At 38.0% G+C, this 26441-nt stretch overlaps 1 protein-coding gene across 1 annotated transcript; it reads left to right on the forward strand.

The window, feature by feature from the left end:
• Positions 1 to 1317: 1317 nt before the first annotated feature.
• On the forward strand, positions 1318 to 25409 carry scai (suppressor of cancer cell invasion). The gene is made up of 17 exons (XM_030435236.1): positions 1318 to 1623; positions 2927 to 3051; positions 6017 to 6112; positions 6549 to 6635; positions 7443 to 7541; positions 8318 to 8414; positions 10318 to 10416; positions 10658 to 10810; positions 11649 to 11750; positions 12060 to 12161; positions 12299 to 12377; positions 13719 to 13818; positions 14100 to 14181; positions 15620 to 15692; positions 16283 to 16456; positions 17638 to 17738; positions 18899 to 25409. Exons 2-17 carry the CDS (start codon positions 2945 to 2947, stop codon positions 19043 to 19045), a joined length of 1698 nt encoding a protein of 565 aa, XP_030291096.1. The 5' UTR covers positions 1318 to 1623; positions 2927 to 2944; the 3' UTR covers positions 19046 to 25409.
• Positions 25410 to 26441: the final 1032 nt, after the last annotated feature.

The raw sequence follows: 26441 nt of genomic DNA on the forward strand, positions 1-26441 counted from the left end.
ATATGTATGATTCATGACTTCAATGGGATCCAAAAAATGTTTGTCTCTCCCTATTGTCTTCTGTACATTTTTTTTTCTTCCAAAATATCATCCATTGGTGCAAACCAGAAGGGGTGTCACTTTGGTTCTCTATTGCTTGTGGGTGCTTTCGCCAAAATTGTCTTGGCTTGAGAAAAGCAAATATCAAACGTCCATGAATCAAAACTTCATATTAGAATCATAGTTGACCTTGTTTGCAGCTTTTTGGACTGCAGGTAATGTTTTTTGCTGCCATGTTGCACCCCTGTAACACTGCTGGACTTATAATTTGGTTAAAAACAAATGATGACAAATGGATCACCTTTTTATTCCACACATTCTTTTTTCTTTTTCAAAACTGGGAATCTACATTAGCAAAAGTGCAAGTTAACCACTGAGTGACATCCCTGGAGGCAGTTTATCAGATTACTGACTCTCACTCCAGGGACCGAGACCACCAAGGAGCACCACAGAACACCACAGGAGGCCTTGTCACTTCTTTCAACATGTGTAATACTACTTTTCATTATTATTACTATCATATACAATATAACATTTATTATCAGATGCAGTATTACTTTTACTTTTTATTTTACTACCTTCAATATCACTGCCAGTTTTACTTTCAATTTCATTGTCAATACTCTTGTGCTTAACTTACATCTATTGTTATTGTTATTGTATTGTCCTATTCTGTTGTTACTGGTTTTTACATTTACACTTAAAACACAATATTTTTTTAATTTCACTGATATTTAACATCCTATTGTCTGAAACTTGGCCCAGTGTGTGACCCTGGCCGTGGTGAACCCAATGGTTCTTACTGGTTGTACTGTACTTTTTTGTCTTCTATTTAGCAATTTCTGACGTATTGACTTTACCTTATTAATATTGCTGGGTAGGGTTTGAGTTAAAATCAGATGAACTACTAAGATAAAACAATAGCTCACCACAAACTTAGGTTGGCAGGTTAATCCTTGGTGATGATACTAAATGATCGTACAAACTTTGAAGCTTATGAATTATTTTTTTATTTATTTATTTTTTTTAAATCACCAGTAATAAATAAAGGGGACAAATAGAGTGTTTTGAATTTTGAATAAGAATTTTGCTTAAATGTATGAATGCATATTAAGATTTATGAATTGCTCACGCATGTGAATCTGATTATTTGTCTCCCGGTAAAGTCGGACTGTAGTAAATAAAATTCATTGTTGTCACATACTTCCCACATTGTAACACATTGTTACGTGTTTTGGCGTTCTGTCAGTGCTTTTAGTGTGACAGGGTTGACCCGGAAGCAGCTAGCCAGTCAGAGTGTATTGGACTGTCGCGGTCCTGTCCTCACCCTACCGCCTCCTCCTCCTGCCTGCCTGTCACAGGACAACAACCTTTCATACGGAGTAGCATTTCAGCGTCAACGGACGGCAGTCCCGCTCACACTGTCGGGGGGTACGGCTCGGTACATAGCGGTCTAGGCTCAGTTACACACAGTGAGATGCCAACAAAGTCGCGCTTCACCGACAGAGCTCGTCGTGGCTTTTGCTCTGATTTTTGAAAGCATCACGGTGGTCCTCCTGTCCATTACGTTAGCCGGCTGGCGAGGTAAGAATGAATGTGAATTACACAAGCAGCCGCTGCAGGCGGACTGTGTAACCTGTCTTTATTAACTTGCACATATTCGCTTCCACTGGTTATCTTTGTTATCCAGCCATTATTAACCAGACGTTATTTTGCTGTGACGTTAATGGAGAGGTGCCCTGACTTAATTCGTCGATGTTGGCGATGACAGAAAGCTGTTCGCGTTACACACTAGTGTGCTATAGCTGTGTTCTAGCTTAACGCCCAACTAAGCTTGGTTTCATCAGTAGCTAACAGTAAGGCACGTTAATATTGACTGAGCTCTTCACTAAACATTGTAGCTTAGGAGAGAATTTCAGATATTGAATATAGCTAGTAATGGGTTGAAAACACACCAGCTACCCCTGAGCGATGTACTGACATGCTTCTCTCTAAACCTCTTTGACTCAGACGTCTTTTATGTATTTTGTCTTGTAGCGAACGACTCATTATAGTGTTTCCATCCAATCACTGCGTCCGCGAGCCTCTTGTCATGTTCACGTCAAAGAGACCAGTCTCTAAAAAGCTGAATGAGATCTGTCGGGCGTCTTCAGATTCAAATCTTGCACAGAGAGCGTCTGCAGATTTGAACCTGTTTGTTAATGAAATTTAAGTCATATATATGTCTAGGCGCTTCTTAACGATAAAGAAGATGAGCAAGATGAAGGTTTTTTTCAAATTGTGCATTCCTAGTACAGCAGCTAAGGTTATCTGGAACACTTTCTCTGGCGACACTGACAGCCACCCTCCATCACACAGACACATCTCCGAGGGCTGCCAGTGGACCTATAGTCAGTCATTTCATGGCAGAATAAACTTTACATAGGCTGTAAATGTTTTTAATAAGGCACGTTAGCTGAACATTGCGACCAGATTGTGTGCTGCTTTGACCTGATTGCACATCCATCTCAGCAAACTGGAGGTTGCAGCTACTGTGAGAATGAAATCTGGGACAGCCCAGGTCATCCTAAAAAAGGTGACCATGTGACACATTTCCTCCATAGTTTCTTATTTCTATTAATATTTAAGTAGGGCAACTCCAATATTTGCAAATAGTAACATTATTAAGTTGCAGTAAGGATATCAGCATGTTAGATTTCTATAGGTTCTTGTTACTGGTTGAAATGTATGTCTTGTTTGATGTATTAGAAATCATAAATGAACATTGATACAATTAGCCTTTGGTCTGGTTCCCACTGGATTCAATATTTGTAATGAATCAATAATTTATTTAAATGCTGTGCATTTTTGCAGGCTACATACATTATTTCTTTTTGTTTGTAATAAGGTGTGAAAAGTCAGGGTCATGACTGGAGCTGAGACTGAGGATGATATTCCATTAGGCGAGAGGAAGACTGTTACAGATTTCTGCTATCTCCTGGACAAATCCAAACAACTCTTCAATGGGCTAAGGTCAGTTTCTACTTACCTTGTTGTCTCCTGTCTGCTTGGCTGCATTTTGTGATCAAGCATTTACTTCCAGCAGTGAGTTGTAGGAAACATGCAGTGTGCAGGAGTGATATGTAAAAGAATCCAGCCAAGCATCCCTAGGAAGTATGTTTATGTTGGATGATTGGGCCGTGCATGACGTATGTCCAGTGCCAATGCTCAGTGCCAATGCAGGAAGGAGTATGCTTGTTATGTAAGGGAGTGGAAGGGTGCTGGTTGGGTGTGTATCATGTCTGACTGTCATGGGTTGTTACAATGTTAAGGTTAAGGTTCAGTTAAAAACAAACTTTAATCAGGAATTTTAAGAGACAAGACATCGTGTTGATGGTAACAAACTTGGCAACTGTTAGCATCACTCAGCGTTGCCCTGCTCATTTTCTCATTTTAGATCAACATACGGTGATGTGTATTTATATTTATATAAGCGGTATATGATACAACTCCTGATTTAATAAAAGTTGGGATGCTGTTTAAAACCTAATACTATATATACTATACAAAGAAAATTGTATATGGCGGGCCGCCACTCCTAAATGAATGTAGAGGAAATACTGGAAGTGACAAACAACCTACATATACAGCTTATTACTGTGATCAACTAAATATTCACCTCATCAGTCTATTGAAGATCCAACTTACCTGCTGAGAGAGTGTTAGGCTGTAAGGGTGTGGTAAGAGAGTGAAGGAGACACACTTCCTCTCTATATTCTTTTGTAGCTTTAGGAAAGGTCTTATTTTGTTTTCTTTGGTTAAAAGACTGAGATTGCTCAAAATAGTCAAATTTAGCTGCTTATATAGAATGCAGCTAAGATATGCCCTTCACTGCACAGTAGGGAATGTTTTTAGCTTACCCGTGCCTGTAGAATAAAAAACGGCTTCACTTCCAACTTGAAACTTTTATCAGTGTTGTTATGCACCAAAGTTTTTAAGAAGGTTGCCTGGCTGCTCCCACCAAAATCTACCAATTGGAGTTTGTTTTGTTTTTTTCTTTTAATCGAAGCCAAGGTCAAGTCCTCTGATTGAGTGTTAACTGACTGAACTGACACTTCATATTATTCAGTTTTTTGGATGTCTTTGTTGTCATATTGTTACAGTAGGTGCTACAATAAGCCCAGAAATACTGTAGAATGCAAGCCGACAGATTGGCCATCTGGAGTAGCAGGAGTCGGTGAACCTGTCATCTGGTGGTGGGCCAAACAAGACAATACTGACAGTGAGGAAGAAAAGGGCCAGGATAGGCGGATACATAAAAGTCATTGATTAGGAAAAATAGACAAATCAACTGCCTGTTTTCACCCTGTCACCTTGATGTCTTATTTGAATCACTGCCAGTTACTTGATTGTGACCACATAACACCCATTTCAAAGGGCTCACAAATTCTGACCCATGTGAAAAGACTGAAATAGTTCAGTACCCCGTCTGATGATTTTATTTAACTTTGAGGGTTCATAGTTAGCTACAGTAATCAGAGCTTTTTTCGAACATTGATCACTGTGCACAAACTAAAGATTGCAGCTTTAAATAAGTATACATCTGGCTGTTGCGTCTGATCATCCGATTTGATAGAAATAAATGTAACATGAAAAACATCTCTTCATCAATATATAATTCAGTTTAATAAGGTTGATTGAGGGCCAGATGTTGTCTTTTGAAGTCAACTGAGCCTATGAATTGATGAAAGGAAGTAGAAAATAGGACAAGAAGGACTTTATATATACATGGTTAATGACATAAGAATTGGTACTGAATATTGCAAGACAGTTGTCTTATCTTCTTTGTTATTTGTTTATTATATTTATGTAATTTAATAAATACTGAAATAAATAAAATATAAATCATAGAAATATGATGGAAATAGTTACTTTAATTGATTTCAATAATTGGGAAGATCCTTCAATGTAAAGTATTAATTTTTCAATCAATTTGACATTAATAACAATAATGATAATAATGTATCTTATAACAGTGACAAGACAATGTGACAATTGGTGGGTAACTTTCTGAGAGTTGGATGGCGTTTGGGTTTTGCTTGTCGGTTTCAAGCAATGGTGGCCTGTTTGCCAACGTACACATGTTACAGCTCAACAGCTCATACAATAACAGAATCTAGATCCATATTTGATCAGCAATCTAGATCCATATTTGATCAGCAATCTAGATCCATATTTGATCAGCAGTGCTTAGTTTGAACTGCGTTTTGTGTCATGAGTTACCCCTCTCTTGTACTATGTACTGTAGTTGACCAACAACCTGTTTGATGAAGCGTTCCGTGCAGATATTTTGCAAACAATCTTTTGAACTTAAAAGCATTTGTCTTTTTGCATAAGTGTGCTTTATTTGAAAATTTTAAAAAGTCAGGATCCAATCTCAGACATTCCAAAGTGCACACTAGAGCTGGACAAAATATCAATATTATATTGTTATCGTGATATGATATGATATATCGTCTTATAAGTGTAATTTTTTCCTGGCACTAAGACTCGTTACATTAAAGAGATGTCATTTTCTGTACTTACCAGACTGTTGTACTGGTACTTGTCTTTAGCTACTTAGTCTTTATATTTACATTACTGATGATTATTGATCAGAAAGCTCATTGGCATAACATTTTGTGAAAGTACCAATTGTCATCACTACAATATTTTCTCAATATCCATATCGAGGTAGTCAATCAAAAAATGTTGTGACGTTTGATCTTGTCAAAATGATTGTAATGCTGTTTTAAGGCCATATCGCCCAGCCCTAATGCACACCCTTTTTATATTACCCTGTGTTAAGTGTTAAAAAAAATTACTAAAACACCATGACGCAAACAGCTGTACTTCCCAAAATGCTTGACTGTTTGTTTGTAGAAATATGGTGATGTTCTGTCTGAGACTGGTTTTTTTCTTCTCTCCCCTCTTCCCTCTATTGTATTCTTTGCTACAGAGACCTTCCTCAGTATGGACACAAGCAGTGGCAGTCCTACTTTGGTCGGACTTTCGATGTCTACACTAAGCTGTGGAAGTTTCAGCAGCAGCACAGGTTATTTCCATCTCTTATTAGTTCACAGTGTTTTACAAGATAGAATTGGTGGAGTGCCATGTTTGAAATATGTGGTTCACGGTATGAATAAAGAAGATGCTATGATTCAGCTGTCCCATCCATTAATTCAACATCACATTCACACACAAGAATTAAGGAAAAATGTTGCATCTGGATGTAATTCTTCAATTAAGTAATTTAGAACTCGAGATGAGTTTAGAAAAAATACATCACTTGAACTTGCTTGGACTAGTCTTCACCATATTCTCATCAAGTATGGTTCAAAAGGTTTCTAAATGGGTCTTAATTTGTATATGTTTCATGTTAACACAAACACAGCTGCACATGTAACAGGTAAAGAAACAGTGTAATTTGCCAGATGTTCTGAGTTATCTCATTCTAGTGCTCAGTATTTTATGTTTTCATTTACTGACAGGCAGGTTCTGGACAGTCGGTATGGCTTGAAGCGATGGCAGATTGGGGAGGTCGCGTCCAAAATTGGACAGCTTTACTACCACTATTAGTAAGTCAGCAAGCGCTCTCACTGCCCCACTGTTGTTTGTTTTCCTCTGTTGCTTTGTCCAACCATCTGAGAGGGAGGATGGAACTAAGCTCTCATTCTGGACATGTTATTGTTAATATCCTTGTTTGAAACTGCAGATGAAATGATACAAGCAGCAGAGAAGAAGGGGTGCTCTGTGTGTTATTCTATGTTATTGACAAGTAGGTTTTCACACACAAGGAATTTGCCTTGGTGTTTTTGCATTACAATAACAAAAGAAAGGAAAAAGAAACAGTAAGGCGAGGTACTTCAAAAGTGTATATCGTTAAGTTGTGTTCTTACATTATCACAAATGTTTTCAGAATGTTTAAAATCCAGAGAAATCTCTAATTTTACTCAAGTACCTGTGTGTTTCACTTGGTCACCTGTCACTATAACGTCCAGGAGAGATTCAGAGGGTGGGGAAGAACAAAACCAAATGTAACAAGAATAAAACTTTATCATTACCTTGTTCGCAAACATTTCAGCCTGAGTCACATGGATTGATTTTCATTGGAAATGGTGGTACTTGCGTTTAAAGAAAACCATGGATTTTTGTGTATGAAGGTTTGGGGTTGATGCTGACTTGTGTAACCTTTGTCTCACTGCACTTATTAATAACAAAATAGGTTTTTTTTTAAGGAACAGTAACCTTAAGTTTGTTGTATTTTATCTATTTGTCAATGTAACTAAATCAGAAGTTATGAAGTGTGTTGAAATGTTATGAATGTATTAAAATTTTTCCACTCCAGAGAAAATAACGCCTACTTTCTACCCTTGATTTACAAGCCTTCGTACCTCAGAAACAAGTTACCTGAATGAGGCCTTTTCATTCTACTCAGCCATCCGTCAGCGCTCCTACTACTTTCAGGTCAACAAAGAAGACAGGTAAGTTCTAAACATTTTCTCTCAAATGATAAGAAACTGTTTCTGGATATAGATGCATTTGCTATATATATTAAAGTGCTTAGACATTTACTGTGCTTTTTTATAAAAAAAAAATAAAAATTCTTCTGTCTTCAATAAAATATGACCAAAGGTCACTTTTATAATATCACCATAGGGTTTTGTGAAATGAATAAGGCTGGGGATATTCTTTATTTTTGTAACTGTCATCAAATCCCTGTCAAATTGCTGACTTAAAGCCAAAAGTTCAGTTCCCTCTGAGGATACAAATCTTGAAGATTATCAAGTATTTCATTAGTTGGGCATTGTTTTAAAAGAGTTTTTTATCTGAATCTCTAGAGAGTGAGTATATGTGGCAGCAGGGTGATGTGTGTGTACATGGTAATGAAGTTACATGTTTCCCAGGGCAACAGTGTTCCTCATTGATGTGTTAGTCAATAGTTTTTGGACAACAATGGAGCTCTGCGACACAGAGAAAGATAATATATCGGACTGTGATACACACATTATACATTAACTCATTCTGTGTTGGTTTGGGTCTGCAAATGGGATTTGGAGACAAGAAAACAAATATGGAAGATTATCAGACCTTTTTAATTTCTCAACCATTATAACTGGCAGAAAAACCAGGATTATCAGTTGTGTGTAAAAATATTGGTAATGGTAGTAGCAGCCTTGATGAAAGACAATTGAAAAATGTCTGATGTAAATTTATTTGCCTTAACAAGATCATATTGTCTTCTCTTGTCTTTTATCAGGCCAGAATTAGTTGTGAAGAAGCTCCGATATTATGCTCGCTACATAGTCGTCTGTTTACTGCTCAACAAGATGGACCTAGTCAAAGTTTTGGTGAAGGTATGGACCGAGTTTTATTTTTTACAACAATATGCTGAGTGAATCCAACTCATTTTCATTCTATGACTGGGTTGAAATGAAATCTAAGTTGTAGTCCCTTTTATGATACACACAAAAAATAGCTATTTTATGATCAAGTGTTGAGGATGAGTTCAGAGGTCTCACAGTCTGAGGAGTGAAGCTGCTCTGTAGTCTGGTGGTACGGCAGCAGATACTTCTGTATCTGTTGTCAGATGGCATCAATACAGACTGTACAGACTGTGGCTGGGTGGGTGTTGTCTTTTAGTATCTTTGAGCTCTGTGCAGACATCTCACTTCACTGATGTCACTGATGCTCTAAAGATGGTAGATGGTTACCCAGCGCTGTAGAGCCTTCCTGTCCTGGGCTGTGACGAACCATGCCAGTTTGTGATTTTGTGTTTGTATTTCTATTGCTCTTCTGAGAATTGGAACCAGACTTTAGTTTCCTTGATAAGTAAAGTCTTTTCTGTAATTTTTAACCAAACGGCCTAAGAGGAACTGCTTCATTCACCTGCTAGTTGAGTTTTTCAGAAATCTGGTAAAATTATAATATATGGGTATAATGGTGTTATTCACTGCTATCTCAGTTTTGAGTTCCCAGTTCAATATATTTTCAGGACATTGCGAAAAACTTTGAATAAAACTGCTTTCCGTTATAACTACTTGTTCATGTATTTATTTAGCTAGCTAACATACATCAAGGCACCCCAATTGGGAATACATCTTACAATAGAACTTGAAGAAGACGACGAAGAAGAATCTCTATCTTATCACAGATAATCCTATAGTATGCAATGTAATGAAACTGGTTCCATTTATTTAACCATTCTGGAGGAACAGTGGTACAGCACTTGGCGACACATTTGGTTGATTGCTTGTGTGGAGAAAAAATAACTTAATTGCTGCCAAACACCATTCAGTCTTCAGTTACATGCCTTCTGTCAGGAAATATGCTAATTTAGATAGTCACAGAGAATGTAATCATGCTGTGGCTCTGGTGCACAGGGTCCAGTCTGACCACAAAATGTTGGAGATCAACTCCAACAGCCTGCAACCCTGCCAAACTGTGGATCTAAACGTTCCTTGTCTCCTAGCTAACAGCTGGGCTTAGAAGAAGACCGAATAAATCCCAGAAGGGCTGTGTCCTGTTTTGGTGTTATCAACCTCCTGGTCGCACAATAGCAGAAGCCTGCAGTATATCTGCCTCTACACCTTAACACACATCTTAAAACAATTCTTTAGAGCACAAGAAAATTAACGAATTTGCTGGGGATGTCAGGAGCTCTGAAAACCCCCACAACAGAGGCCTTCATTTTGTGTAGAGATGGAGAAACGAAGATGGTTTTGGGCTAAAGTGTACCTGCCAGGCAGCTACATTCTGTAATGGATCATGGAGCTGCAAGGCCTTATTCTCATGCTCATAAATCTTGCCTTTGTACCTTTTCTGCATTAAGGTGACAGCAGAACTTGATATGGCCTTGGTAAAACTTGAATGTCCAAAATATCCTGCTTTTCCTTATCAGAGAAGTAGTCAGTTTGACCAGCATGGCCACAGACTGATCAACACAGTCACCAACTTTCTCCACCTCCTCATTATTACCTGGCATGAGCCCGTCTTTGGCAAGTTGATTCAAAAGACTGACTGTTATTTTGAGAATATGTAGGGGATTTATCAAATCTCAACTGATGCGCTGACTCTGATCGTAGCCTCCACTTTCCCTGTTCAGAATACTGCGGCAAGTTAGGTCTGGCTCAAGGAAGTTGTATGAGACTTTATTTTATAAATCTAGAACTGGTTAAACTTTTGCAGTACTGTGAAAAAAATGTGCATTCAAATTTGCATGACGCCAACTGGAACTTCATGCCTGTCTGCTACCTGCAGGAGTTATCTGAGGAGATAGAAGATTACACACAGCGATTCAACACAGAGGACCAGTTGGAATGGAATCTGGTTCTACAGGAGGTGGCAGCTTTTGTAGAGGTACCGACCGAAGATGCAACAAAGCTTTCTAGCTATCATGCATGTTACATATTTGTTTGATTGAAGTCCAGCAACATCTTTATTTATCTTATAAAAGAAAAATGTCTGCAATACACATTGAGTTACTGAAATTAAAATCATGGTGCAGTATTCATGTGGACTGACAGCTAGATAAATAAAGTTATCTGCTGCCCAGTACACTGGATCGGCCTCTCTCACATGGTGTTTCTCTCCCCACCAGGCAGATCCAGTGGTCATTCTGAATGACAACAACTCTGTCGTCGTCACCAGCAATCGGCTGCAGGAGGGAAGTGTGCCTCCACTGGAACAAGGCATGGTGGTTGGGCAGCTCGTCCTTGCAGATGCACTAATCATCGGCAACTGTAACAACCAGGTTTTAACCCACTAATTCTAATCCATACACATGAACAGTGTTGTTCACCAGTTATATTGAAGAAAACAGTATTACACACACTGAATACCTTTTGATATATTGAATTTACCAGTATTACCTCCAGCTCTGTTGTCTTTGTTTTACGGCTGAATGATTAATTGATTTTAAATAGAAATCGGGATTTGAAACAACGTAATCAGCAAATCACGGAGGCTGTGATTAATTTTGCTACAGGATGAGCGTCTGACCCATGTTTAAATGTGTGTGTCAATGGTTTTATAAATTCACGCCGTCTTTCTAGTGTGACAGTCATGCTTGCCATCAGAGGTGCCATGATCCTCGTGTACCAATCATACTCACCAAACAGACGTGGCCCAAGGCAACTGCTTTTATGCCTACAACAACGACACGAGAAACCCGAGTAAAACTTAGATTTAAATCTATCACACAGTGAATATTGAGCTGAAGCTTGACTTTAACTAAAATTTGAAGCGTTCAGCCCTACTCTGTTTCTTCTTATTTCTCTTGATTAATAGTTTCACTACTGTATAGATAGATATGCATGTCCTAATAAATTCATGTTGCATGCCATGTACTGCTCCACAAAATTATTCAGTCATGTCTTGTTTCTAACCATAACTAGTACAGGGCTTTTTTGGGAGGTGTTACTAGTAGTTTGAATGCCTCTGCTTGTTATAATAGCTGACTGACCAAACACTAAAATCCCTGATTTGAAGAGGATTTTAAATACATTTTTGCTCAGTTCTTAGAGTTACAGCATCCCTGATTTGTCTTTAAAGGCTCTCTTGACAGTACATATTTTCTTCTTTTTTTTTAGGTGAAGTTTAGCGAATTAACCATCGATATGTTCCGCATGCTTCAAGCTTTGGAGAGGGAACCTGTAAACCTTGCCACACAGACTTCGAAACAAGGAACGCTGGTGAGTCCCTTGTCTGGATATAACAGTAAACATGTTATGTCTCATAAATGATGCAGTCTCTCTCAGGGCCAATCAGTAGCAAATACCTGTATGTCACCATGTTTTGGCCTGTAATAGCAGCTATGTAATTATGCTATAATTGAGTGCTGAGTGAGATGCATCAGTCCCTCCAGAGTTGCATCATTCCCCACGGTGATAAATGTAAAATGAACAAATTAACACACAATCACAAGACTGGTTATGCTGTGTTCAGTGCAGCAAGATTAAACTGAAATAAGAAGAGTAAATCGATAAAATGTGTCTCCACAGGAGCCCAGTGAGAAGCCAGCTAAAAGAGAAAACCCTCACAAATATTTGCTGTACAAGCCAACATTCAGCCAGCTTTTTACTTTCTTGTCTGCCTCTTTTAAGGTCAGTATTCACTTAAATCGCACCGTATGGGTTAAAGATCAAGTCGTGTACTAACTTGGGGAGGTTTTTCATTATCTGCATCACTTCATCTAACATAATCCCATTACTTTGCTACATTATCTTTTTCCCCATCCCAGGAATTGCCTGCCAACAGCGTTTTGCTAGTGTACCTGTCAGCTACTGGAGTCTTCCCTACTGGGCATTCAGATTATGAAGGTACAATGCCAAATTTTGGACCACTAATTTTTTTCACATGTTAGCATTGCTTCACACACAAAGCCTTCACTTGGGTGGGCCACCCAGGCAAATTTGGCGACCCATTTTAGCATTTTCAAGTTTATTTTAATACCCAACTGAGAGAACATGACTGTCCGATCGATTAACTAATGTGCAATTTCCTCCATCGGTCTACTGTTCCTGTCTATTGACATTCACCATTATGTGGAAAACGCTAATATTTCTGAGAATAAAAATAAAGGGTATTTGATGATGTATTTGTCCACACCAAGCTGGCTTAATCTGAAACCAGGGCTCCTGGGTACAAAAAATATGTATTTGTGCCTAAAATCCTGTTTACAGTCATGTACATGTGTTAAGATACTAAGGTGTGTTATTCTGTGCATCTAAATTATGTGCTGGTGCACCTAAATGCATCAGAACAATCTCTGTAAAAAGTTAGTCTGAAGCCCTGGGAAGCACTGTTCACATAAAAAGAACATTTAAAAAGAATATTTTGCACTGTTGGACTCTAAAGCTGTTCGCATAATTCCCTATATAATAGATAGATAATGTGAAAATGAATGAGAAGATACACTGTGAGAAGCAGAGTTGAATGTTCCTCCCGTTAATGATTATCATTAATTGAGAAAAACAGCCAATTTGTCTTTTAATGCCATAATGATGCATAGTGATATCATAACTGTTGAACTCTCTGCTGTTCCTCAGCAGTACCACAGCTCCTTCTCACACACGAGTTGCCAGATATGGTGTGAGCACTGGGCTGAATGAAGCTACAACAAATATTTTGGTGACGTCTGAATGACAGAGACATTACTTTAACAGACAGATAACGACAGCAATTTTAAATATTTCCAAAAAAACAAGGGCGATAGTAAAATCTGATCTGTGAAACACAAACAGGTGCACCTGATGTACTTTATACTACCAACACACTTGAATAAAGCAGTGGGCCTTCACTTTTTGAGGAATTAATTCCCTTTCCTGAGGGCACTGGTTTTGTATTCCATGTATTAAATGGGCCTCTGTCAGTGTCTTGTGATTTGTCACAGCAATCTATAGAATAACCTCAGTTCTTTTTTCAACAAGACATAATGGCCCCATCCTTACTGCTTAAGCCACATGGATATTCAGACTGTGCAGGTGGAGGACTTAATAGGTGCTCGATCAACTGTCTGAAATCTGTAACATACATCATTAAATCAGCTGCTCCTGCTAATGCAATGCAGTGATGCTAACCAATGTAGTGTAGAGTTGCAGTGGCGTATCTGATAACCATGCGTTTCAACTGAAGCCTTTATCTCTGAACATTTCCTGTAGGGCCGTATGATTTTGGAGGAGTTCTCACTAATACAAATCGAGACGTGGTGAATGGAGAGACGGTGCAGAAGAGGAATCAGGCCCAGAAAGAAATGCACTGGTTGGAGATTATTTTTCTCTCTAATGTATCTGTTGTCATTTTTCAAAACATTTTAGTAAAAGTTAAACATCTGAAATATCCCCTAATGTCTAACAGAAGAAGGTTGTTCATGCCTTTGAATGTGAATTCCTCATGCTTCTGTTTTAACAGTTAGTCTGTAGTTGCTAGACCTGAATGCTGCCTACTTTATGTTAACAGCAAGCTTAGATACTCTAACCATGTGCACTCAACTAGCAACCTCAGAGATGTAGCTTCCTCACATTAATTTGTTTATGTTGCAGCCTTCATCCAGGGGATTTATTCCCTTTCACCCGGAAGCCACTTTTTGTCATTGTGGATTCTTCAAACAGCACAGCCTACAAGGTACGTCAATAGAGGTTAAGTTACCAGAAAAAAACATGTCAGACAGAATAACACCAGATCCACATAATTTGTATCATATCTGAAAATAAATTTTTCGATTCAGAATCAGATATCATTGAATGTCATAGAATTTACCTTGGCATCATAAATTAGATGGTCTTATAACTCCAAAATTTCCTGTACACATTTTAAAGTTTTATTTGCATTTTAAAAAGAAACTTTTAATAGTTAAATGCCATACCTTTAATCATGGAAGTGTATTGGTGCCACACAAGAAAAACACAAACCAAAACACTGTCACGTTATAACGTGATCATTTATTTTGTCATTATATGTCATTTACGTGATTTGATTAAGTTCTACTTCATGCTTAGGCTGATACAGGGTGAGATTGTGCTGTTACTGAGCATGGTGGAGAACAGCGTGATCAGCAGGTGTACAGTAAGAATAATTTTTAAATGCATGAATAGTAGCTTGAATTATTTTACCCACCCACACCCCATCCCATGTTAATCAGAATGATAGTTCTTATGACCTGTCCAGTCCGATCAGAGGACTGAGATCCTTGTACCACATTACGCACACACAGAGATGCACCACAGTACTCCTCCTGCTCCAGTTAAATGGAGTTTTTGCTCATACACGGTCAAACTGAGTTGTTATCATCATCTTTATTCATTATTGATCACTATCAAAGGCAAACTCCATGTAGAAAGATAGGACTGTCATTAGGTGTGCTGGGTTGCTTGTATCCATGGTGCCTCCAGTTGATCAATGAGAAATGATGCTAGCTCCAGACAACGACTGATTCCTTCCTCTGTACAGCCCCATGCATTTCAAAATCCTCCTTACTGTACACGTGCTGATCACGATGCCTGCCACGGTGCTCAATAATAGCAAAATCTGGCCCTGTCTCAACCCAGGCATGAAGTTGAACTTAATCAAATCATATAAATGGTCACATTCATACAATAACATTGTTCGGAAAATATAAATTATCACAATATAATGTGAAATTAATCTCGTTCATACAATATAATTATCACATTCTGACAATATAAATGATCACATTATACCGTGAAACTGATCTTATTTGTACAGCTTTACACTTTATAATGCGATTAGTTTTTAGTTTTTTTTCTTGAGTTGAAGCAATACCTATCCATATTTAATAATGCCAAAATGTGAACATATGTCAGCAAAAAAACAAAACTGGGCTTTAGTTGTACTGTTTACACTCCCCAAGTTAAGGTAACTGTCTATAATGCTGACTATTTTCTTGTTGCTGTAACTGTACTATTTACATGGAGTAGGGTAGTAGTGGTGGGAGAGGACTATATAAACATATGGTTTATGTAATAGTTCACACTGTGAATGTATATTGTTATTATTAATGTATTATTAATTTGACCCCTTCTGTCTTTTGTTTATCCATTAGAATTTCACAAATCTGTTTGGCCAGCCTCTGGTGTGCCTACTATCACCTACAGTATATCCCAAGAGTGTACAAGGTATGTGAACAACAGTTCTTTAAAGGACAAGTCTGGTGGTAACAATGTGTTAGTCCATCTCAAGATTTTGTGACATACTGTCTGTGGCTGTCAGCTTCAAGCCCATTGGTTCCTTCTGAAGACATAAAACTTTAAAAACATCTCACAAATATTTCAGACTTTCTTCACCGTAGTTTTTAACAAACATTGCTCAAACAGGAGGTAAACGTGAATATGTTGAGGACTATGTTCAGCAGTGGATTAATCATATTGAGGCAGCAGAATGGTTCATGTGTGGTGAGTCATAATAAACTACAGTGTTCATGGTAATGAAGGGACATTTCACCCAGTGCAACAGTGTACCTAGTTTTTGGTTTGGTTCATTGTTGGTTTGGGTGTGCATATGGAATTTATTGACGCCAAGAAAATAACTTTAATCTTAGTTATTTTGGTGTTAAAATGTCCTTCGTAGATGTATGTTATGATGTACTCACATCTCTAGGTCAGCCTTTTGATTTCACTATTGAAGTTAGTGAGGCTTGGGTCTCTGTTTAGAAAATGCGTTATGTTCTCACTTTTTACCTCTGCTATGTCTCTGCTCACCTGTTCAGATCAGTCTCAGCGTGGGAGTCTCTTCACTCTGTTCCTCTACAGCCCACTCTTGGCTTTCTCCTCGGTGTGCGGCTTGAACAGCGTGCGACGAGGACTGTGGGAGAGGGCTCAAGAATTCCTTCGTAAAGTCTATCGTGACATTGGGCAGATGATAACTCGGTCACGGAACATAGGTAGCACATCTTTAGATTCTTTTATTCTGCTGTTATTAAGATGGTAGTAGAGCATGAAATTATATATTCATCAATGTTTTTGATTTTTCTTTTTTTTTTGGGATGGGAAAAGTAATGCATTTCAGTGCTTACAGTGAGATGCTCAGACATAAATAATAATATTTGGTCCTATAATTTTAGATTTGTGATAGGTCTTCTGAAAATGAGATCAAATCTGTCTGGATCAAAAATATACATACAGTAATTCTAATATTTGGCTAAATGTCTCTTGGTCATCTTCACCTCAGTTAGGTGCTTGATAGCCATCCACAAGATCAGATCAATGGTGAGCTCCTTAGAATTTCCCATTGTATTGTTTGTGGCTGAGTCTAATGGCTGTATCAAACAAGCCCTGTTAAAATGGGCCCAGAAAAGTCAGCAGCTATTATCAATCAGAATCATTCAGAAGAAGTTAAGAGGCCATGCTACAAAGAACATGAGATTCACACAACTTTCTCTAATCACCAAAACTGATCGTTCAAGTTACTGTATGTATATTATTGATCCAGCAGATTTGGTCACATTTTCAGAAGACGTTTAATAAATTAATTATTTAACCAAACTTCATTAATGTATTTGTGCTAAAGTAGTTTGACTAGTTTCCGACCCTTCATTCCATCACAGAAAAATGAGAGCTGTAGAAATCATTGGAACTGAAGACTGCCATGATATACATGTTCTTTGTGAGTTGATGACTGTATATGTCCTTTATTTAACCAGGTAATGGCCTCATTGCAATTTAAATCTCTTTTTCAAGAGTAAATTGATTTTAGTTTACACATGTATGTACACAGATAAGAGGAAACCAGTACAAGGAGAGATTAAGTTCTTTAGAAACTTATCAGGAGCATTCGGAAGGAGTAAATCACTATAATCTAATAATGGTAAAAACTTTGTCGAGATCAAGTAATTTGAAAACCAACTCAGTACACACCCAGATAACAAATATTGTGGAGTCCAGCATAACATGGTCAACTGTGTCAAATCCGTAAAAGGAGATGCTCAATGTTTGCTGCATTCCAGCGCCTCAATAACGTCATTCACCTCTTTGAATAAAAATATTTAAGACTAAAATCATTTGTCATTTATCAATATGTCTTGATCAGCCAGTTAGTCAAATACTTGTTTTCACTGTTCCACAGATCAAGCCTTTTTACAATTCTTTGGTGACGAGTTCCTCCGGCTGCTGCTCATCCGCTTTGTGTTCTGCTCAGCTGCACTCAGACTGCATAAACTCTTTCGGGTGAGTCACTGCCGCTGTCGTTCTCCTAAGGAAGTGGCATTCTTTATTTGAATAGCAAAAATGCATGGTATGGTTAAGAGCAGGGTCTGTCGCAGTACCCAGGCACTTAACACGCACCATCAGGCACATATCAAAGTGTGTCCCACTTCTCAAAAATACCAACACACAATACACTTAAACTCACACTGGATGCACACTCGTGCTAATGGCACTCCGGTTCGTCTATTCAGAGTTAAGTGAATCCCACAATTCATAACAGTCTACTGCACTGCAATAGCACAGGTGCTGCTGGTAATACTAAAGCTAGTCTGCTGATCACCATCAGTAAGGACTGATCACAGAAAAATGAGAGCTGTAGACATCATTGGAACTGAAGACTGCCATTTTGACTGCGACTTTATCAGTGGGTATTGGGTGTGTTATGATTCTCCAAATCCTTGGTTTTATTTGACTTTTGATTTAAAACAAATGTGCAGCACTTTTGGCTTTGCTATTGTTATACTTTAATGCCAAGACAACTATCATTTACGTTTTCTATGAGATGCACCATGGCGCCACTGTTGGCACACATATCTTTTGCTGTACAAAGCAAGTTAGATTTCAGAGTTTAAGGTGTGCACCTAAATGCATCATGAAGTCCCACTGAGTGTGTCAAACTCCGGCACAGACAAACAGCAGAGGACAGAGGCAGAGATGAATGTACCGAGATAAACGACACCAAAACACAACAGAGACGCTCGGCAGAGTTTTTTGTTAGCTGACTCTCAGTACAGACTGTCAATGCGGAGGAGAGTCTTACGAGATTTACTCGCCAAACTGAAATTATGCCCACATTTGGCACCTGGCAGACTCTGCCTCTGACATATTCTTACAACTACATTTATAGTAGTTGTAAAAAACTGTGCACTGGAGAAAATGAGGCACATTATGTATCTGCGACTTTGGGAGCTGACATCAAATTCTCTGGTGTAACATGCATGACCTGAGGAGTAACATGTTTGCAGGAGATTTCTTTCCACAGTGAAACACCAAAACAAGTCATTGCAGCTGCTGCTGATGGAAATAGTTTCCCTTCCAACCATTCCCTCAAAGTGTGTTTGTAGTGATATGTGCGGGACTCACAGGTGTGTCATGTTGTGTGTGTCATGTTGTGCTGGCAGGAGTCCCGGAGCTTTCCAGAGTCGTACCCTGAGCTCCCCAAACAGGACACGGTGGAGAGCAGCCTTCTACAGAAGCATATACTGGACCTGGCGACCATGCTGGACGTGCAGAGCCTATTTTGGGATGATTCATTGGAAGCCTACTAACATCTTGGCACAGGGCTGAATGGCATCCGTGTACATACAGACTCAACTGCCAGAGCCCTCACAGTTGTCACTCTGTTTTTTACAGGTAATGAAATAACTGATTCAGCACATACAAGTTCATGTCCTGCATTAACTGTTACTCGTGGAAGCAAGTGTAGTGCAACATCCAAATGTTCACATAGATAAGCAAGAGAGTTTAACATTGTGTAAATTCCCCATATTGAGTGTCGGCAGCTTGTCTCATAAATATAAGCATCATGTAAGACATAAGAGAAAACCAACAAGTGAGAGGCTGCAAATAACATTTCAACTCAACATTCCCATCCAAATATAAGGTTCTAAACTTTATTCCTCATGTCAGATAATTGTAAAGAAGTTGGCAGTCTTGGTTTTGTGTTTTTGAATAACAGTTATCATTGTTTATTAAAATGAAGGTTGTGTTAGCCTAAGGGATAGAGAATGGGAGAGTCCTGGGCAGCTTCCAGGTGTGACATTATCTATCTGTATGAAGGCAGAGTGGGTTGGTGCTGAGCGGAAAAACACACTCCTAAATATTCAAAACATATATAGTATTAGCACATTATACACACACTGAGTTGAAATTTGAAAGATTTCACCAAAAATGTTACTACTGTTCTGGATTTTTGTGTTTGCCAAACAGTGCTCACTGTATAACAGCTTAACTTGTAGCAGGCTGAGGTGCATGAGGTCATGTTCTGTTATGTGTTGTAGAGGTATCACTCTCCTTCATGACATAAACCAGCAATCTAAATGATACCTTTAATTGCCCATTGTTTGGGCCTTGTACATTTGAAAGTGGTAGTTGTTCCTTTTCCATATCACTGTGCTGTATTTGCATGCAAAAAGGCAAAGAAATGTATCCATTTTATTCTTTTTTCCACAAAGAATGGTCTCCACCTTTTTAAGGATTTCAAAAGGAATTCAGTTGGGAAGTATGGAACTAACGCATGTGTTGCATGGGCCTGTACATTTGTTGTTGAGTCAACAAATGAAGACAATCTAGTTTGAGAACAGAGGAGATGACTGAGTGTAAAGATAAGATGGCATGTACAGCAACAGTTTGTTACTAGCCAAAACACCACAGTCGTGTTACTTGATGCTGTGTTTCTGCCATTGATCCACTGCTTTAAGCTTACAGATGCTGCCACCTTCACTCTGTTACTGGAACCACAAAAAAATCGAACTGTTGTGAAAAAAGATGACGCATGGGGCTGAGGAGGGATGAAAAAGCAAAATGATACTCGCACCCCCGTAAGGGTCCAGCCGACACATGCATGAAAAGGTCTGTGTGTGCAGACACTCAGTGTAGTACAAACAGGACCGTGTGCACATATGCTGTCCACCAGGTGGGTTCACATGTCATTTATACCAACCAGCAGGCTTGAAGAAAAAAACCCAAATGTATTTATAGCGTTGTAAAGCTTATAGTGGCTGGACCCAACTGGAAAAGGTAATGTAGTGTCTCTGCTGACATTTAAAAGCTGTAAAAAGTCTAAACTAAAGGTTACCACAATATCTCCGCCATCTGCTGCTTTTTTTTATCAAATGGAACCTGCTCTCCATTGTAGGTGGGTTTCTCTGCACTTGCTGCTATGTAACAAGCAGTACACTGGCAGGGCCAAATTGAGTGCAGCCAATAAAGCCATGGCATGCCCATCATAACTCTAGACCCAAAAAGAGAAAACCAGTCACATTTGTTTTTAATTCCCGCTGGAAACTGTGTTTTTTAGCACTCAATAACATTCAATAATAACTACTTCAGACCAAAACGTGGGAAAAAATTAAGAAAAGAATAAAAAGCTTTCCCATCCTCATTGATAGAACCTAAATGAGCTACTGGATGTGAATACGATACAAATAATAAAAAATAAGACAAAAAGACTAGGAATGGGTTCAAAAGCATTTTATGGAATATGAATCCAGTTCCGAAATCAAATTCCGAAAAAAATGTTCTCGAGGGAATGCAGGCGTCTAACTAATTATCATTTAAAGGAACCATAGTAACCCTCCTTTTTACCCCACTAACAGAGGGGCTCAACAGTGGCAGTGTCTGTAAGCAGGTCTATGTCAATACTGTGAATGAAACGGATATTTCAGGTACTGCAATGACAACATTTCTAGGAAATTGTTGATTTGCTGAAAAGTAAACTCCCGTACCTGCTTAAGCAATTTGTTTCAAGATAAGGCATATCCAAAACATAATGAGCAAATGTTCAAAATGTGCTTGCCATTCTTAGATCAAAATGTTGGTTTGCACACTAGACATCTCATATAGGCAGAGTGCCATGAAATGTCGTTGTGTAAAGGTTAAGGCTGTGGTTGTTATTTTTTTTTAATTATATTTAATCCATCCAATCCAATTTAGTCCATCACTCGATTGTTACCCTGCCTGTCAATTGAGCACATTGGTTCCTATTGACCACATTATTTGTTAAAAACTAATAGAAATAGCAAACTAGACTCAAACAGGATGAAATGGTGTACTTGTTAGGGACTATTTTCAGCAGTGGATTAATCCACATTTGGTCCCTTTAAAGTTATTTTAGGCAGCAGCACAGTGTGTGTGGGACTGAGTCAAAATTATAACTGTTGGTAGGTCACATAAAGTGACAGTTTGGGACTTTCCATGGCATTTGTGGATAATTACAAAAAAATCTATGATATCACCAGCCTTATCCTTTATCAATTTAAAAATGGTTGTTTTTACGCACATTTATGCTTGGATGTAATATATTTTTGTCCAGGCTGCTAGTTTAGCTTCAGGCCTTTACATTTTGTTTGAAGACGTTAATTGGTTTTGAATTGTGCTCCACATTTTAACATACCCCGAAGTAGGAATCAGGCTGAAGGCAGGTACTGTAACAAGAGTGTGTCGGTTGTTGCCGCTGGTGATTTATTTCTGGCACCAGCAGGGGGAGTGATTGAACAGGCCACTGATGTGATGCTGAAACTGAAACCAGCTGACAGTTAACTGCCCTTGACCAAAATATTCAAATGATGCATCAATGTCGGAAGTTGCCAATGCCTGGCTGGTTGGGATTAAGATTTTTGAATGGACAAAAATCAAAAGAAGAACACGATTTTTAGTGTTTGTAATATTTATTGACATTGTTAGAGTATGTGTACAGATAATGTAAAGCGATGTTTTGGCACAAATGTGTTTGTTCAGTATTTAGTAAGTCTATAGAATGTGTAATGAAACATGAAGTTGAAATTGAAAGTTGAAAGGAGGAGTGAAATATTCATGCGGCCAGTTTGTTCTTTGGCCATTTTTTAAAGATATTACATTCCAACTTTCCCATGACTTGAAGAGAGGCAGAGGAAAACTACCACTGTTTTCTCCATTTTACATTTGTCTGGGAAAGTAAGCAGTTTATACATTTTCTTCAATTTTCATTGTAATATCAAGCTCCATGTTCCCTTGTGTTGACAGTTATGACGATTAAGATATTGTAGGCTTGCACTTTACCAAGTTTGATATTGTTATGATCTTGTCTGTTGTGTTGCTTTCGGGGGAAAAAAAAAGAAAAATCCTTTCATGTGATTGCTTTTCATGCCAGCCCTTCACACTTGTGAGCTGCTTTTATACAAAGAGTAAAAGTTGTGTGAGTCAGTGATTTAAAACATTTTACTGTAGGAACTTTCCATCTGCTGTCACTTTTTAACAGCTCCTGCCTGAAATGTGTCAAACATGTCGGCTTGTTTCTGCGGTGACTTTACAATTAGAAAACCCTTGTGTTTTACAGCCAGTGGTGCTCTAATACAATGTTGTTGATGGGGATTAATGCCAATCATGACTTAAAAAAAAATGACATGTTTGGGCATCAATCAGGTCAGGAGAAGAAATTTGTTCATTTAAATTGTCAAATATTGCATGTTGACAGGTTTGTATGTCTCAAAAACTCTCAAAAACGTTTATATGTTATTCTACGGTGTGTTTGCTGAACTCGAGTCCATGAAAATAGCAAACATTTTGAACTGATGGCACTAGATAAGCGTTATTTAATTGAAACAAACCAAAACAATTAAGTGACACTGTACTCTGATCATAGCTATAACTATAAAGAGAAACATATAAACGATAACTTTTAGCTTCTGTTATGAATGTTTGCTGTAGTGACGTCTTCTGTGCTTCTTATTTAAAGCAAAATCATAAACACAACCAATTAATTTATTATGTAGCACTAAAAAGTCTGAATTTGAATTTGCTTGCATTCTTTCAAACACTAATGCTAATGGAAACAGGATTATGCATCATATGAGTGTTAATATATTGTTTTTTGGTTTGTTTTATTTTATTATTTTTTTTATGTTTTCCTTTCCACGGAAGCTACCTAGCAGCATGGTGCATTAGCGTCAATGGATTCTGCATGATGAAATTGTAATTTCCTGCTTCACATAATATATTGAGTATATCAGAGTAGCTTGTTACAGAACCGCCCAAGTCCTGGAAGTCTTTTCTTTGAGTGATCTGAGTGATCTTATGTGCACAAGATAACAAGGTAACAGGTTTAAAAAAAATAAAAAACTTTACATGAACAAGATGTTCAGATTTTGTGGAGAAGATATTAAAAACTTGTGTGATTCAAATTGTGCAAACAGAACAATTTGTCTGAAATGTGTCTCAACATAACTGCTATGAAGAAAATAGCATGTGCAAACCATTTGTGTGAACAAAATGTCAACAAGATATGAACTTGTGTTAATAAGGCAGTTTGTGCAAATGAGATACTGACCTGTGAAAACAAGACATTTACAAGATATTAACTTTTACAAACAAGAGAACTAATACAAAGCTTAGGTAAACAAAATATAAATGTATGGGTGTGAAATATTAACAAGATATTGACTTGTGCCAGCTAGTTATCAATTTTGTGCAAACAAGGTATTAACGAGATACACTATATCCCTGTACGAACAAGATATTCATTTTGTGGGAAGGAGACATTTCCAAGATATTAACTTGTAAAAAAAAAAAATGTGAATAATTTTGCTAAGAAGATGATTAACAAGACCATGTGTACAAATAAAACGATAACAAGATATTAACTTTCAACAACAAGATGATAGCTTGTGCACACAAAAGAATAATTACGCCTCCTTTTTGATAGTGTGCTTGACTATCAGAAGTTAGAGGTGGTGGCTGATATAACATCATGCAGAGTTTACTATTCTCACTGGGATTATAAAGCCTTATGCAAACTGGACACTGTGACAAAACCAAGCAACATGAGGCTTCCCTCCCTCTGCTGCCATTGTCTTTACCTACAATGAAATCTTTGTTCAGTGTTCGAGGATATCTGAAGTGATTCATGTGCTGTGACTTGATTTAGCCTTATTGAGTAAATGTTTCACTCTGATTTTAAGCCTTTTTTTTTAATATGACAGTATACCCATCTTTGCATCCCTGGACCCATGTCGGGGTGTATTGTCTTTTTCTTATTCCTATGCATTCCCATGAAAGTACTCACAAGTACTGTGTTTATTCATTTATAACAACTTTTTTTTTTTTTTGTTCTTTGTGAGAAGCATAGCCAGCTACTATGGCTATTATTTAGTTGTACAGTCTTGGTTGTATAACAGTCGCTTAAATTGAATCTTGAATAGTTTCCTTGCAGAAAATGTCTCGACTACATGTAACATTCTCGCTGAAAAGCTGCTTTTTGTTGATGTCCCTCAGAATGAGCGGTTCACTTTCTAAGGCTGCCACTATGCACTTTTTTCAAACATTCATTCCAAGAAAATGTGTCGAAGAAGCAGAGAAACTAGCAACGTGGAGGATTCGAAGGTTGGTTGTAGGGGAGTGATCTAGTGAGATCAAATCAGTGCTCGCCCTGCATAACCAGCATTAGAATCCACTGGAGCACAAGAAATCAACTTGTTTTTGAAATGACAAGCACAAGAGCCACTGCTCCGTACGGACCCGCACCCATAGAGAGGCATGTCTACATCTCTTGGAAACACATTGCAAATAACTGCCGTTTGATCAATCCTGTTTTCTCCCGCAAATATGCAGGGGTCATTTCTAACTTTTTATACATGTAAAAATGGCAAAAAGATGGTTGCAGCCTTCCTTTATAGCAACATGTGTGACTTGCTTCTTGTGGTTTTCAGTCAGTGTCAAACTGTCAAATGTATTTTCCAAAATTCCACTTTAAAAAAAAAATGCACAGATGATTATCTCTGTGAGCAGCATGTTTGTTTAGAATAGAAAGTGCCAAAGACTGGTGTACTCTCACTTTCCCAAGATTGAGATCAATTCCTGTATGAGATGGGTTTTTCTTTTCCTCTGTTGCCACATGGAGCCAATAAAATAAAAGAAAATCTGGCTTCCTTAAAGGGCCGATGACTGTCTGTGTTTTTTTTTTAACCTATCCTGCCCAGCTTTATTTTAACTTCTTAGACATTAACCCCACTTATAACAATAATAGTTCTTAAACACGATCTGTGATGTCACGGTTACATCTGTAATCTTATAGCTATATTTAGGTTTCTTTCAATACTAACTCAAAAATTAATCAAAGACGGGGGTAAAAAGTAAAAATGTCAAATATATTATTAATACATTACAAAGTATCATTGAGCATGTGAGATGACAACATAGGACTCCATTCATGTAGCGTCACATGACAATACAGTCGGCGGTAACTTGATACAAGGATTCAAACAGGATGAAATTACACCAGTATGACGATAATATATATATATTTGTAATTCTTACCGGAAGTTTTATTATGAAATCGTGTCTGCCTTGACAATCGGGAAGTTACTAGATAGGGATGGACAGTATGAAGATTTTCACCGCCATCCAGCGGCCACAATAGGGAACTACAATTCTATATTTTATCAATGAAATTGCTGATATATAATATTTTTATATTTATATATATTTTTAACGTTATAGATTAAAAGTATTCACTGGAGTTAATTCCACAGTACTGAGTTTCTAGATGTAATGGTGCCGTGAGTATTATGGATCCTTATCGATCTCCAGTTGCCATGTTGAGGTACCACAGCACGGTGGTAACGGTCAAGGCTCCTCTCCAAAATAAATGATTTAGATTTCAGTTGACAGCGTGTTTCAGTTGATATTCCTAAATAGATGTGCACTAATATTAGATCGATTAAAACAATTTTACATGGACAGTTTTGGATACCGGTGAACGAGTTCCCGTTCAGTGTATTTTCCTCCATAACGACGTACATGCAAAAGGGAGGATTGATCTCGACACACTGCGTATCTTTGACACTACCACAGTTTGTTGAGTTAAGGGTGTTGCTAAGAAACGTTAAGATGTCGACTCTCGTCCAATCACTGTTGGAGAAAGATATCACGTGCTTTAAATTGACCAACCAGAGAGATGTTAGCGTCACT

The sequence above is a fragment of the Sparus aurata genome, chromosome 12, assembly GCF_900880675.1.
Source record: "Sparus aurata chromosome 12, fSpaAur1.1, whole genome shotgun sequence".
Lineage (NCBI taxonomy): Eukaryota > Metazoa > Chordata > Actinopteri > Spariformes > Sparidae > Sparus > Sparus aurata.